The 15,787-nt window shown below is 44.5% G+C and overlaps 1 protein-coding gene across 4 annotated transcripts in view; it reads right to left on the bottom strand.

Annotated features, from left to right (window-relative positions):
* The window catches only part of fstl5 (follistatin-like 5), a 170,201-nt gene that overhangs the window by 14,853 nt on the left and 139,561 nt on the right, over window positions 1-15,787 (bottom strand). For all 4 annotated transcript variants that reach the window (XM_069170944.1, XM_069170943.1, XM_069170945.1 and 1 more), the window contains 3 exons: window positions 7,088-7,114; window positions 6,751-6,869; window positions 1,327-1,476 (listed from right to left, as the gene is read on the bottom strand). In XM_069170944.1, coding sequence (XP_069027045.1) covers window positions 1,327-1,476; window positions 6,751-6,869; window positions 7,088-7,114 — 296 coding nt within the window. The remainder of the gene's footprint in view (window positions 1-1,326; window positions 1,477-6,750; window positions 6,870-7,087; window positions 7,115-15,787) is intronic.

Genomic DNA, 15,787 nt, shown 5'->3' with positions numbered 1-15,787 from the left:
CTACACTTTGTTTCATATTTTATTTTCCAACAGAGGGGCATGATTAAGGAGTTATTACACCGACGGGGCTTAAAATATTGATGTGACTCACGGTGAGATTCTCCTGAATCGATTTAGCCAACATTTGTAGGGAAACGCATATGAGTATATATGGGCTTGGTTGGAAAACAAAAAAAAATCCCCAACAAGTCCAAACAATAATCCCCAATAATGTGTGGCAGTGTTTACTATTTAGCCACTGGCTGCGGGGCACAGTACAGACTCTAATGTTCGTTAACTGCAGTTGCTTTAATAGAAATGCGACTTTTAATGTCGGCCCTGAACAGAAGCAGGTCCTCGGTGGTGTTCAGCTGAATGCGACTCCTCTCTCACAGCTTCACAAGCTCTTTGATATTTAACTGGATTTGTTTAATTCTTTAGAAATAAAAAAAAAAACCAACAACACGGTGTTGCTGTTCTTTATCCCTCAGGCACATCTATTACGCACAGCCGCTGTAATTTGAAGCAAGCAGCAACAAAACAAGCAACAACAACAAAAAAGAAGATGATCAAGGACAACACAAGTTCATACTTCTTCCGTAGCAGTACTTAAGTTCAGTCCACTAAAAAAAACGAGCTCTGAGGGTCTCTGATTAGCGGAAGATAGCGAAGCGGAGATATAGTTTGCATTATTGTTCACATGACAGACTCCAGCAGCTGTCAGATGTGCTTTAAAGCCCGCAGCTTCTGGCCCGAGGCTCACCGGGACCGATATCAGCTGCAGCACAGCGCTCACTCCAATGGATTAGTATCCCACTGAATTATTACTCAAATAGAATATTTTAGGTCCAAGCATATCTAATGTTGTTTCCAAAAAAAAAAAAAAAAAGACTGAATAAAGTCCACACTCAGTTTGAGTGTTTGAGCTCGCAGTCCAGCGCCTCCAAATAATTGAATTTCACGATGAAGGACATCGTATTGTACAACGTTGAATTCTTAGTGGAAGGGTAAGATTTGAGGGAAGAAATGTGCCCTTCGTTCTCCAAATCAATGACAGAAATTACACATATGAAGTAATGATGTATCGAAGGCCATTTGTGAAATATGTTGCCTTCAATCTTTGAGGGAACATTGAAAGGAGGGGGTGGGGGGGGGGGCAACCTTGACGTTTGTTGGCAGAGATGGAGGCCAAATTTCTGTGAGAAAGAACTTTTTGCTTTTATTTATTTAATATGTATTTTATTTTTTTTTCTTCTTCTCGCTCTGTGTACAAATTGTCAAACCCTCTGAGTGTTTGCTGGCAAAATTGACATGAACCCCGGTTTTCCAATTCGGTCGGAAAATTACCTGGACGGCCTTCTGAGACTGGATGTCAACTATGAGCACTCGATCCAAGGTCGGCTGTGTCGCATAAATAAACTTGTCCTTGACGTTGACCGCCGATGACCACACGCACCTCTGGACCGCCTCCCCCGGTGATGTGGGGCACACCTCCTCCTGCAAAAATAAAGACACACACACACACACACACACACACACACACACACACACACACACACACACACACACAGTCCCCTTGAGCTAATTGTTTTTCATATTACAGGGAAATACGTCTCATTAAAAAACAATTACCTTCGCCCAGTCGTTATTCTGCGTTGTTTACTACTCGCAGCCTTATCACCTATGCTGATGCGAGTCGCGCTATCTTGGCAACTTAGATAAATGAGCTTTTCTCCAGGTCCTGCGAAATCTCCGTAATCGCTCCCATTTGTCCGACACATAATCGGCAGAACAAAGCCCGCGGACCGATCTGCGGCTGTTCGAGCTTCCAGTCCTGGCAGCTCTCGCCTTCCTGGCCCGCAGGAACCTTCACCGGCCTTCTGTCTCTGGAGCTTTCCTCCCAGTCCCACCCTCCCCGTCCCACCCTCCCCTCCGAAGCCTCCAGGCTGTGCCCAGTCGTCTGTTCCAGGCTCGGCGGGACGATTTAGGGAGCTGCTGGCCAGCAAGGATGAATGAAGGGCTCCAGCATGGTGGGATGAACTCATTCTCTCATATTTACAACCGCAGAGGCAGTCCGTGACAGCTGCCTTCCCACAGGGCAACTCCTCTTAGTTAGGAGGAGGCGTCGGGAAATGTACGAAACTTCACTGAACTTTATATCGAGGGATGAGGGAGGTGCTACGGCGACACCGCGGCCCCCTCCGATCATCACGTCCGCTCTGCATCGCCTCAGTAGGAGCGGGGTAATTTGAGCCGAAATAAAATAAAAGGATGCACTTTAGAGGTCATTTCAGGGACGCAAAAACTCAAGACTTTGACCTTTTTTTTGGTTTTTGGCTGCGTAACAAGGCTTCTCAGTTCTTTGTGACAATAATGTTTTTGCAGTGTCCTGCTTTTTAGCACCATCTGTCAGTGCGTCTCATCCAAAAAAAAAAAAAAAAAAAAAAGGTTATCGAAGACGTTTTTGTTTTTAAAAGCCAGAGCTCGCTGCACTGCTGCAGCAATCGTCGAGTCATCGGTTTTGAACCCCGTGACACCGCCGCAGACCCACACTGTGGTCATTTTGCGCTACGGGGCTGTAAATATCTCACTTATTGCATCTTTAAGAGGTGAGAAATCGAACATCTGATGCACAGCTGAGGGTGTGAATGGAGGCGGCTGTAATCCTTCCTGTGTTTATGTGCGCTTGCATATGCCAGTGTGTGTGTGTGTGTGTGTTTATGTGTGGGTGCATTCCATGTATGCAATCTACGTGGTAACTGACAGCTCCTAAACACTGCAGAGATATGTTTTTTTTGTTATTATGGAGATTCCTACACTCTCCTGGTACAAAACACAATATATATTTCATGGATTCGATAAAATCCTGAATATGACATTGTGCAGCATTGAATTCCTACAAAACACAGTATAGTGCTTTATTTCTAGTAAAAAATAAAAATAAAAAATTGTCAAAGGATTCCCAGTCTTTGCTCTGGTGAATGTGGATGATGACATTTAAAAGAGCTACTTTGAGAAGTAAGAGGGTTTTGATGTTCCCCCAGTTAAGTCGCAGGATGATTTGTCGAGCTCGCACGTTTGTGACACGACATCAACCGTCCGTGGGGAAGAAAAACGCCGAAAAACGGCAAATCAGCAACATCCAAACTGTCAAAGAGGGAAGTAGAAGCACAGTCACCCCTATTGTCTCCGTGCGTCTCCCCGAGGTTTCAATCCAAGCTGCTGTGCAACTTGCAGTGTGACGCGACGCTGGTTTCGGAGTATTTCGAGACGCTGTGCAGTTTTTACCAAATGGTAGATAAATGAAAGCTTTTTTTGCACCACGGATTTAATGAAAATATGAGGGATTATCGGAAAAAAAAAAAAAAAAAAAATCCAAGACTGCTCCCGCTGCGCACGAATGGAGCGCAGCGCAGTGATGCGCAACGGAGCGGAGCGGCAGGCAGGACCTCGATGAGTAAGTATTCAAAGTTACCTCGCTCGCTGAAAAACAGCACCTGAGTTTAACACAGTTTTGTCACCACTGGCTGGAAACTAAGAGCAGAAAGCGCACATCAAATTTCTGGGGAACTCCTGTTTTCAATATAAACCTTAAAATGCCGTCGAGGCCACAGTTCAGAAATATTTCTGGAGTTTGATATGCGGCAGGTGCTGAGGCTGATGGAGCCGCGTAACTTGGAAAGACTTGCTCACGAACGGTTAAAGCTTCGCTCCTGCTCCGTACACGTCACTGTGCTGCACAAAAGGAACAGTCTCACAACTCTTCAATCTGCCCCCTCGCGTTCTTTCGGCTCATTGCTGAAAGCGTTTCAGCCATTTGTTCAAAAAAAAAAAAAAAAAAAAAGCCTGGGTTAGTTTAAATGTGAAGTGTTATTTCCTCCTGAATCGACATGTTAATCATCACTAAACAGTAAACAAGGTCCCATCGGAACATCTGAGATTCAGAAATACGTCCTCATAGGACCCTTCCTTATCTTTAAGCGATGAAAGCGTCGTATTGAACAACAAATCGGGACTCGACACAACGCCGTGGTAGCGGGAACGAGACGCTAATGCAACTTCCCAGATTGCCCTTTGTCGCAGGGGGAAGGTAAATACAGACGCTTCCTGCACTGACTTCACAACAATAGGACATCGCAGCGTTTCCGTTGGCGCGTATCGCCGTTGAGCACTCCGCAGGGTACATTAGGATAATGGATTGGCTGCGCGATTACCATAAACGAATCAATCAATGCTCCACTGTGACGGAGAAAACGTGAGCCCCACGCCGAGAAACGGCCTCGCGCGTTTCCCGCAGCAATCCGGCGCTGGAAGCTGGGATCGCAGCGCTCGCAGTGATTGATATCCTAATACAAACACACCTCTCGGAGGAACGCTCGGCTGATTGTTGAGCATTCACGGCTTCGCTCTGTGCGCGACGGCCGCCCAATCAGCGCCGGGGCTCCCGGATGAATGGCAGCTCGGGGGGAGGGGGGGGGGGGCGTCCGGTCGAGAACACGTGTAAATCTTAACGGGTATCTACGAGCCGGCTGCTTTGAATATTTTGCCGCTTGAAAGCTTCAGTGATAAACCGCGACGCGGAGAGGGAGGCTGGGGGTAAAGAGTCCGCTGAGCGGTGGAAAACCCCCGCCCCCCCGCCGACTAGATGTGGTCCCCTCAGTGAACTAAATTAAACCGACTGCACGGTGGCCTCCGTCCGTGTCCGCGGGGCATCGTTTTCTGTGGAACGGAACACTGAACAGAATAAGGTGTCACTATCGATAGCTGCTTTAAAGCCGCACTGATCGATATTTTTATATCAACAGAGGGGGGGGAAAAAAAAAAATGACTGCATAACATAAAAAAGGTGTTTCTAATAAGAGTCAAACCCACTGAGAATCAGGAGCTGACTTTGCAGTTCTCCACAGCACCACGTGACATTTTAGCCCCTTTTAGCTCCTCGTTTTCATTTTTACAGAATGTGCTTTTACGTTTTGGTTTAGTCTTCCTTCCGAGCTCTTGTTACCCACCGTACCATGGAAGGGAGCTGATTAACACAGCGGTGAATTTAGCAGTTTGAGACCCAGAGAGACATTTTCCCCCCCAGGAGCTGGTGGAGAGCAAAAACAGAGCTAATAAGGGAGTGAATACCGGAATTAAATTGACTGGGTGCCCAGAAACATGATCCAGAATGTTTGTTCTGCCGTGTGGCTGCTGGATGTTTGCATATCAACTTCATAAGGCATTTATATATCAAGGTTAAATACAATTTTGTTAGTGTGTATGTACTGGTGCCCTATTTTCAATGTTGCTAAATTACTATTATTATTTTTCTTCGTACATCATTAAGTAAAGTAACATTTGATTCCAGACATGAACATAAACATTTTCGTTTAACAGAGGTGTAATTTTGTCACTTTTCTTATGTCGGTTTTTTTTTTTTTTTTTTCCTTCTCCACCCTGAAGAACTCTTCCAGTTTGAACTTTTATCTTCGTCGGGTTTCAGTGAAAAACTAATTATCTGCAGTGTCAGTGACGCACAGCCCTTAATTTGAAAAGGTGGGAGGGAAAGAAAGCAGCACCATCGTCCTTAGACCCATCACTGACTTAGAAAATGCCAAATCTATTTATAATGCAGCTTGTTTGAGAGCATGCAAATCTGCAGTATGTTCAAATCACGGGGCCGCACTCGTATCGACAACGATGGTGATTTTGGGTGCTAAAATGCAGAGCAGCAATTCTCATGCAGGACATCGAGCCTCTTCTTGCTCAGCTAAACCCCACCGGCTGCTCACGATTGATATCAGGTAGCTGTTAGCAGGTCAGACAACAGGACACCGGAGTTGCTTGTTAAGGCCGGAGAAGAACAAACCTGCTGTCATTTCAAAACAGCAACAAACACTTTCCTATCAGCTCGCAGGAGTTCACTGTAAAACACTGGCATCATAAATGTTTTCGTACTCGTGGAGGAGATCGTACAGTTTTGGATTTATGCCCGACAGGCGCTCCCTCGTATGCTTCTATTTTATTACATCGTGTGGTTCTTTGACAAGTTTCTGCAACGCAATCAAACGTACAGTAAATTTTAAGGGGAGTATTTAACTGTGTTGTGACTCTTCAGCAGTGATGAATCAATAAAAGCTTTTTTTTTTGTTTTCTTTCTTTCTTTTTTTTTTTATCCCGGATATGAACGTGTTTTGCACACTCAGTTTAAAATACTTCAGAATAATGTCAATTAAATCTTTGAATGATACAAATGATTACAGCTGAACTAATAGGTTCACTTTTTATATTGGATTTCTGGGGCCTGAATCACACACACACACACACACAGGACAAGATAAATACCTGGTTAAACACACCATTGATATCCCCTTGTGAGGTTCGATGGCAAACATGTCAGCAAACACACTGTGGTTTCAGTGGTTTTGTGATTTTGGGCGACAATGGAGCTCAATGGCGCAGAGGAACAAGCTAAATCGGTGTTTGGATACAACAACAACAACACATGTCGGCTGAATAGGTTCATAGTTGGTTTTGGTCTTTTCATTGGATTTAAAGACAAAGTGAAAAATAAAAAGATTTAAAGTAATTTTTTTTGGGGAAAAAAAAAAATGGGGTTTTATATTAGGGGGGGGGAAAACGCCTCAGATGCTTTTATTTTGAAGCTCCAGAAGTACATCATAAAGGTGCTCCGTGCCGAAGTGCTCCTCCTCGTGGGCGTCACCTCAGACAGACACGAGTCAAGTGTTGGAAAAGGAAGCTGCATGAACCTTGAGCTCGGACACTCACCTGCAGAGCCAGCAGCTTCTCACTGGGCTTTATGTGTCGCTGTATCTCACACGCCACCGGCTGGATGACTTTGATGCCGTCTTCGTAGAACACGTAGAACATGTTGCCGATGCCGAGACCTGCGAGGAGAGCGACAACAGCCCCGTTTACATACCTGATGAGGCTGCGCGGAGGGAACATTCAGAACCAAAATAAGCCTACAACACGGTTATTATCTACGTTCAAAGCATCAAAACATTTAATCCTCCTCATCACAGTTCAGTAACCCTATTACAGGAATTCAATTAACTCAGTTTTAATGAACGCTATCGTGGAGCGGGAGCAGTTCCAGACGTACCTTCTTCTCGCCACAGAATGTTTGCCACTGCGAGGGAGGAAGCAGAGGAAAAAGCACGGTTGAAAAAGAAATGCAAGAATCAATAGAGTCCCTTTGTGAGAACTAACACCCAAACAATAATTCCTGTAGCGGCAAAAGAGGAAAGCAGACCACATGAAAGTTTTATGGAGACTGTCTCTCTGACACATCGTGCAACAAACAATCAATGGGAGCCCTGTGCTTGGGAATAATTTGATACCAAACACTGCAAAATGCAAGCAAGCCGACAACAAGTGCTGTAAAGCAGTTTATGTTTGTTTTTTTCGGACGCTGCAAAGCCTACGCGGCGAGAGAAAAAAATATATATATATTTTTTTTTAGACATCACATCCATCAATATGAGCTTCATGGGTAAGCTGCCTTAGACATCCGTGAGTAGTCCACAGGTTTTTCAGGCTTCAGATGATTATCATAAGTCGTTAGGAGGGATTAATGTGCTCCGTCTTCAGTGGCAAACCCTGTTTTGGCTCCTATAACAAGTAATTTCTCATTAAATTCACTTAGAGGTGACTAATGACAAGAAATGTAGGATGAAAGTGCTTTAATGGGCGACCTAAACCACGGGACCGGCAGTCGGCCTTCAAAAGCAGCTGCTGGATACTCCGGGAGAAGAAGATGCCATTATGAAAGACTAAAAGAGGTGACGTGATGAGAAGAAAATCCAGAGCCATTAGATAGTTACTTTCCATGCAAATATGGGAGCGAGTTCTTCTGCTCAATCAATAATATCCGCCAGCCCACAAGCAAAGCGGCGCTATGCTATCACACAGGCTTTTTAACTGTGACCTTCCCCCATTGTTCGTCTGTCTTCCCTCCGCTTCCATCCCATCTTCCATTTTCAGGCATTCTCAGTCTACAAACCAATCTCCAGCCCCAATTCACATCCGATTCTAATCTCGCCTCTATTGCGATGCTCATTCCCGCAGCCTCTTGCCTGAGTGGACAGATGCAGAGAAAGAAAAGAAGGGCGAGGAGACGAAGCCGACGAAGACACCGCTGCGCCGTTAGTCAGCCTTAATCTTTCAAAAGTGCTTTGTCGAGTGTTTCCTGTTCACTCTTGCATACCTTTCAGCTCATTAAAAGTTACACAAAAGGAGTGCGGGGGGGGGGGGGGGTGTGTCTATAGATAGATGAAATGGGTGGGGGGTGGGGGTGGAGGAGCCAAGGACAAAAAGAAAAAAACAATACAATATATTTGAGATCTGACAAAAAAAAAAGTGGAAAATGGAAAAGAGGAGTTGAGATGAGATCTGGTGTGCCCCAGTCTTTTCCAATAGCCCACAGTATTGATGCTATTCATCACTTGGCAGAAAGACTGCGGCTGCTCCGCGCATACAAGGGGCCCATACATCAACTTCATCATCCATATAGCAAAACAAGCCGGCTGCCACTGTAGGCGGTGAGTTCACTCTTTTCTGGCCGTAATAACTGTGTTTCCAGCGGGCTCCGAAACATCGGCGACGCCGCCCTCAGCGGGCGAGTCTGGACTGCGCAGTTCCTTCCCCGCTAGCGAGGTTCCCTAAATTCAATTTGTTTACACGAGCGCATCGCCGGCGACGGTGGAGTCAAACAGCCCGTGGTGTTCACCGCAGTGGCGTGGCAGGAGAATGCGTAATATAGGTAAAGTAATTGGGTCACGGCGGATGCGAATGCGGGACGACTGCCTTGAGGTGCAAAGGCTTTTTGCTGCTCTTTCCAGAGATTATCCCACAAGTCTCACCCCCCCCCCCAAAACAACAACAACAACAACAAAAAAACTGACCCCTTAAAGTGATGCTTTAATTATAAACACTACGCAAATACTTGTTTGTTTGTTTTTTTTCCTCCACAGGCTAAAAAAAAAAAAAAAAAAAGCGTAAAGCCTGCTCTCCTTTAAAATGAAGAAGTGAGACAGGAAAGCCAGAGAATAAGGAAGGAAATAAATAAATAAAAATAAATCTCATTCTTTCTAATTTCCTTTTCTTTTTTTTCCCCCCCCATACGCATCGATAAAAATAAAAGCCCTTTTGAGTGCAGGGATTGATAACATGCAGAGCAGGTACACCACATATCTAAGCAATGCCAAAAAGACTTTAGATGCACCTGCCAACTCCCACTTAGAGTACACAGAGGCCTGGATCACGATGCCTTAGGACGCCTTCCTTTGGGTCTTAGTCAGAGCCTGTAAAGCTGAATATCAGCAGAAATGTGTCTGCATCAGTGGAGCTCTCTCAAATGTTCCCGTTTTATTGTGTTTTTCATTTCTCCACTACTAATTCCAGCCCTGCAACCTCGAATGATCTATTTTTTTCCCCCCAAAATGTTCTCTGTATTGATTTTCTCTAAAACTGTGTGACAGTTTTACATTTTTGTTTTTCTAATCACAAGCAGATGGATTTTCTTTGTTTTTTTCTTCAGTTTAAAAAAAAAAATTTTTTTAGAAAAGCATTTTGCCTTTCTTAATTTGCATCACACAATGAGCAACAGTGTCTTCGTGGACATAGTGCAGCATTTTTTTTTTAGACAAGTTAAGAACTCTATTCTCCATACTCTATAATCTAGAGCTATTTAATCCAAGAGATTGTTTGTATTTTTGTCTTTCCTTTTTCACTAGTCTGAAGGCATGACTCAACTGAAAATAGAGGATGTAACTTTCGTCCATGCAACTGTGAGAACAGAGGTCGGGTTGTTTGCTTCTGCTGCCAGGCCGCTGTCAATCAAATAAGAACATATTCTTCTCTTCTAAGGCTGAGTGTCGTTCAAAAATGGTTGACACCCGCACAGATACCTTGACTTTAATACCGGTTCCCGAACAACTGTTTTTTTTTTGTTTTTTTTTCCCAAGACCAAGTTTTTAAAGTATATTTTATCAAAAAGAAAATTACAATACAACTATTTAGTTTCCATGCAGTTTAGAAGGGGGAGAGTGTAACCCAAGTTATTTTCTGCGGATACAATCTCCTAAACGCTTTACAGGGAAGGTATTGCTATATTCTACTGGCTCACTGACGCTGATGAGATTTACCCAGAAAAAAAATGATGCATTTAAAACAAAAACGTACGAGTGTGGATGTAGCCTATATATCAGAATCGGGTGCCAAATGTCTGGACACTTTTTTATAGGAGGCAATTCGGTCAGTGTCGTGAAAGTATTGTTTCTAGTTTGGTGCCCAGCTTCAGTCTCTTGTTCTCAAAATTTCAAACGTTGATAAAGGTGATGATTCAGCAGGGCTGTTGACATTATTAACGTGTATTCATGTAGTTTGTCAGATGACTTTGTGACCACGAAACTACAAGTGAGCTGTGCTACTTCTAGATTTTGGTGGTGATGCAGTTTTTGCTCAATAGTCTCAATGATTTTGTTTTTGTTTGGAGAACAATCTTCATATCCTGAGCCTCATGAATTACAAAGACACACGGTGGTATGAAAACTTAACAACCAGTCCTGTGAAATCAGAATTACAAAGGACCGCGATGCCTTTGTGAGTTTTCAGGGGAGGTCACAGAAAAGGTCGTGAAACGAAACTCCTCAGAAGCTAAAGTAGAACGACGGGTTTTTTCCTCGTGTGATTTGCAAAAAATTTAAAGTGAAGGTTTTTAAGGTTGAGGGAAAAGTCATGAAGGGTCTTTTTGAAACGCAGAGATATTTCGTGTCTAATTCAAGGTGGCATCGATGCTATGGACCGGCCTGAATCCAATCCAGCACATCTGGGACACCGTGTCTCGTTCCGTCCGCCGACGCCACGTCCACCGCAGACTGTCCGGGAGTGGACTGCTGCTTCGATCCAGGTCTGGGAGGAGATCCCTCAGGAGAACATCCGTGGTCTCATCAGGAGCATGCCCAGGCGTTGTAGGGAGTGATACAGGCACGTGGAGGCCACACACACTACTGAGCCTCATTTTGACTTGTCTTGAGGAATTTCCACAGAAGTTGGATCAGCCTGTGATCTGAGTTTTTTTTCCACTTTTATTTTGAGTATGATTCTGAATCCAGACCTCCGTGGGATAATGATTTTGATATCCATTGATCATTCTTATGTTATTTTGTTCTCAACACATTCCACTATATAATGAATAAAGATTTTCAACTGGAATATTTCATTCATTGAGATCTAGGATGTGTTGTTCAAATGTTCCCTTTATTTTTTTGGAGCAGTGTATTTCAGCTTATATATTGAACCCAACCGTTTCTTCAGGCGCCAAATTCTTCAAATTTTTTAGCAGCATTTTTTTTTTTTTTTTTTTCATTTTTTTTCCCCCGTTGCCTTTAGCAGCTCTACGCCGCATATATTTGCACTTGAAGATTGAGGGCTAACTTGAACAGCAACTCCCCAGCAGTACTATTTAAAGACAGGTAGAGTGAGGAAGCTTTTGAAATAACAGGTCTGACTGCACTTGAATTCGAGCTGGGAGCCTGCGGAGGATGGAAGGCTGTATCATCTCTTTAGGAAGAAAAGTATTTAAAAGACTTAATCCTCAGAGAAAAATCCCTGAGGAAACCCCCCCCCCCCCTACAAAAAAAAAGAAAACATTCAAAACTTGAAAAAGAAAACTCTCGGGGAGTGTTTGTGCTTCATAGCCAACAAAGAGACATGCACAGATAAATATATAGCCACTTCATCATCAGACATTTCATGTTTCATGAATGTTGTATCTGATTTATAATGGCTTGAGAAGTCACAGTAAGTAAATCTATACAACCTTTAAGTCCTTTAAGTTCCACACACTTGCTTTAATCTAATATAAAAGACACGATTAGAAGTGTTTAACTGGAAATCAATTTGAGGTCGCGTTGTTGCTCCGTCCCCTGCTCTACATGTTTTGTGCCGATTATCTATTCAGAAAGATCATTATTCTCATCGTTAGCATTATAATTTATTGAGAATTCAGTCTTCCACAGAAAACCTCGCAAATATTCATAGGCTGCCACGTTGTAACTCGGGCTTAAAAGCATTTCAACTCTCCGCCGGATTTACAATATTCATTCCGCAAAGCCGTCAGCATGAAACTCGGTCGACAGGCGGTGGGGCTGCTGACACCGGATAGCGTCACTGCCTGGTTAGAACTCCTTGTTGCTGACAGCGTGTCCAACGCTGTGTGAAAGCCTGCTGTGATGGGGAGGGACGCCGCTGATGGAAACACGGACGCCGTCCGGATCTGCTCTATTCAGAGGATGCGGAGGAGACGGCACGGCGGACAGCGAAGAATAAATCGGGCGAAGGCTTCGGCGCGGCGGGTTCTCGTACGCGGCTCGAGTCGAGGGCCCCGGAGGGTTTTTTTTTTTTCGGTCGGTCCACCGACACGGATTTCACCGATTTAGACCCTCCGAGTCCGCGTCAATCTGTGAAACCCGAGCGGCCGCCGCGTTCGATTGGAACGAAAGACTGAGAACGGCTAACGGTCACAAAATGGCCGAGAAACGCCGCGACAAGAGTGTGAAAAGGAGACGGCGGAGATTGTAGAAGACATCACAGGGAAAACATATGAAGTGCGGAGCGCAGCAGAGAGATGAAGTGGATTATTATCATGATTTGGTAACACTTTACAGGGAGGGTACATGAATTATCACGACTTCATGCATTAATTCATGCATTGCTTTAATCATTAATACCTCATGAATGATCAGGAAGTAACACGAGTTCCAAGTCTTTCATTCATCATCTCCGGGCCGCAAACATGACAAACTCATGAGTAACTAATGCCGAGTTAATGATGATGTCATGGCGTGCGGAGGTCCAAAACTTTTTTTTTTTTTTTTTTTGCAAAGAATTCATCGTGATGATATTTAATAAATCGTAATCACCGATGACATTATTTAAATGCTTTAATTAATGGGTTGCTCATGCACGAGATCATGAGTGAAAGACTTTGAACTTCTTAATGATTTCATGAGGTGCTAATGCATGAAGCAATGCTGAATTAATGCATCCTTTCATAATAATTAATTCATCCTTAATTAAAGTGTTACCGATGACTTAGCCAAGAGGGAGCGAAGAGAGTTAAAGACGAATATTTCACTTTTGGAAGCTGAAGATCGATCCGCCATCAATGTGTCGTCATCACGGTGATCAATAACATTTCACGGGGGACATAAACTATGAAAGTCCGGTGGAGTTTTACATCTTCATTTGTACACGACCAAAATTTTTGCCTGGGATGTGAATATTTTATTTAGAAACATTTGCCCGCATGCTTCATCTTTATCCCGTTCGGACGTACAGGCGCGACGCCGCATTTTAAAGTTGTCGGGTTTTTTTTGGGAGCCTTGCTATAAAAACCGAACTCAAACGATCTGTGTTAGCTCACGATGGCCGTTGTTTTGTTTGTTTGTTTTTTTTTGGGGGGGGGGGGGGGGGGGGATGGAGACCTCAGGGGGCGGAGCGGACGGTCGCTGCGGGAGTTATTAACAGGGAGACAACTTTTAATTTATTGACGGCGCGATACGTTTTTCGACGTGTCGGCATCCAACACGTTGCCTCTCGACTCCCAACTGAAACTCCAGAAGAAGCGATCAAAACAACAAGCTCGTCGTGCACATGGGGCACGGACGCGTCCGCGCTTGTTTTGCAACAGTCCGGTTCGCTTGGTGTGCAAAATTTGAACGAGCGGCTCTGCGATGGAACGGATACCTGCTGCCTTCAGACGGCTGTAAAAGAGAAATTGTGGATTACAGAGCTGGTAAGAACCACTCATTAATCTTTCATCTGTTCGGTCTGGCATTTAATGCCGTAATCCAAATCACATCTTTGTTTTTGTCTGGTTTGGAAAACAGCCGATAAAAGAGGACAGATCAAACGAGAAGAAAAAGGGGAGGGAGGGGAGGGGACGGGGGGGGGGGGGTTCTGGTTTTAGGGAAGTTTAATTGAGTGTGCCTTCAACAAGTCAACAAAATTTATGAAAGCTATTATGATGGACCACAAGTGCTCTGAGCAATTAACCTCTGCACTCCCTCCGCTGCCGCCGAGAGTCACGCAGACACCGAACCGGTTCGGTCGAGGTAATAACCTCAGTTCATTACAGGGAAATGGCACCAGTGTGACCAAGAAACCACGACGAGAGGCACAAATATCTGAACGGGGGACAAAAATCGACGAACGCGACCGGATCTGCGGCGGAAATCATTTCGCCGCGAGTTCAACACAGAAGGAGGGTTTTTAAAAAAAAAATGTACTCGTAACCGAGTCGGCGTCGGAAGTCGCTCCGCGGACGACTGGCGTTTCAGCACTCTTTCTTCCTGCTGGTGTTTTTAAAAGGTCATACGTTAATTAATGGACCTTTACAGCGAGTCATGAAACATGGGGGAGCGAAAAAGTAGAGAAGGTAGTAATAATAGTTGATGCTGGACTTAAGTGCAAAGCAGGAAATGTCTTCAGACGTTTTGCTGGGCGGTTCAGTTGTCATATCACTGTAAATAAAATAGCACAGATGTAACTATGTCACGTGAGCAAAGAGGTATTTAAGAGATGCATGTTCCAAGCAAAGAGAGAATATTTTACTTCTCTGCAAACTAGGCCAGCGTAGTTTCACAGTACATTACAACACACTTCTTTCCGAGTTGAACAAAACTTTCAGACTCGACATGTTAAATGGAGATTAAGTCCTTCCACCTGTGGAACAGCTGTTTCTTTGAAGTCAGATTTGCATAAAGAGCTCTTATTCAGCTGCCTCCCTCAGCTTTTTGTTTCTCTGCCTCTGTCACCCTCCTTTAAACTCTACACAACATCCAGTTAACAAAAGTATCATTTCAAAAAAAAAAAAAGAAGAAGAAAAAAGCTGTATAAAACCTCAACACAAAGCGGGAAAGAATTTATTAAAAGTAAGCAAGTACGCGCGCCGAGCTGGCGTAACATTTTACGTGACGTGGTCGTTAATTAACGAGCACTGAAAACTTCCACAAATCAAAAAAAAAAAAGGAAAAGAAAAAGGTTCAGGGGTACGTTACACCCGCCGACTGCAGCCGAAATACCGCCGCCGCCGCCGCCGCGATGTCTCCTTCATGCTAATTTATTTTTCTAATGAGAGCCAATTAAGAATGAAATAGCCAAACAGTGAAACCTTCAGTCTCGGGGCAACATTTATAAACGGTCCAGAAGTGCGGAGCGGCTCGAGCTACCTAATCACGATGAAGAGGTTATACAGAAATCAGTCGTGCACACCAAGACAGAAAAAAAAAAAAAAAAAAAGTTCAAAATGGAGGAAAAACTTTGAAGTTCTTTCTCGACTCGAGAAACAATCAATAAGGCGATGATGTAATCACCCGACGAACGGGGGAGCATGTTAAGGCTGTGACGGATCTATCGCTGTCCGTCTAATGTAATCTGTACGGGCGGGGCGGGCGGGCGGGCGGGGTGGTCGGGGTGGCCGAGGTGGTTCGAGGACCTCGACCCACGGCGTCCTCTGTACGTCACTGTAAAGTCCCCCGATTCGAAGACAACGGAGCGCGGCGCCGTGTCAAGAGACATATCAAAAGAGGAGAGGCTAAAGCCAACAGAAGCGACTCCTCGCTTCGAGCAGCTCGCAAGATCCTCTGACGCCGCAGAAATAATTGGCACATCGTGAGAGGGGGGGGGGGGGGCAGATATTTATGCCAGTTTAGCGGCGGGCTGTCAGAGATGGATGGCGCTCTGCCGTCTGGTGACAGCCTCCGTTGAAGACATCTGAGAATAGCGACTGCTGAGGTTG

The sequence above is a fragment of the Embiotoca jacksoni genome, unplaced genomic scaffold, assembly GCF_022577435.1.
Source record: "Embiotoca jacksoni isolate LCO1_2020_lvr unplaced genomic scaffold, fEmbJac1.0.p SCAF_5, whole genome shotgun sequence".
Taxonomy (NCBI): domain Eukaryota; kingdom Metazoa; phylum Chordata; class Actinopteri; family Embiotocidae; genus Embiotoca; species Embiotoca jacksoni.
This window is presented reverse-complemented; position numbering and strand designations above follow the sequence as displayed.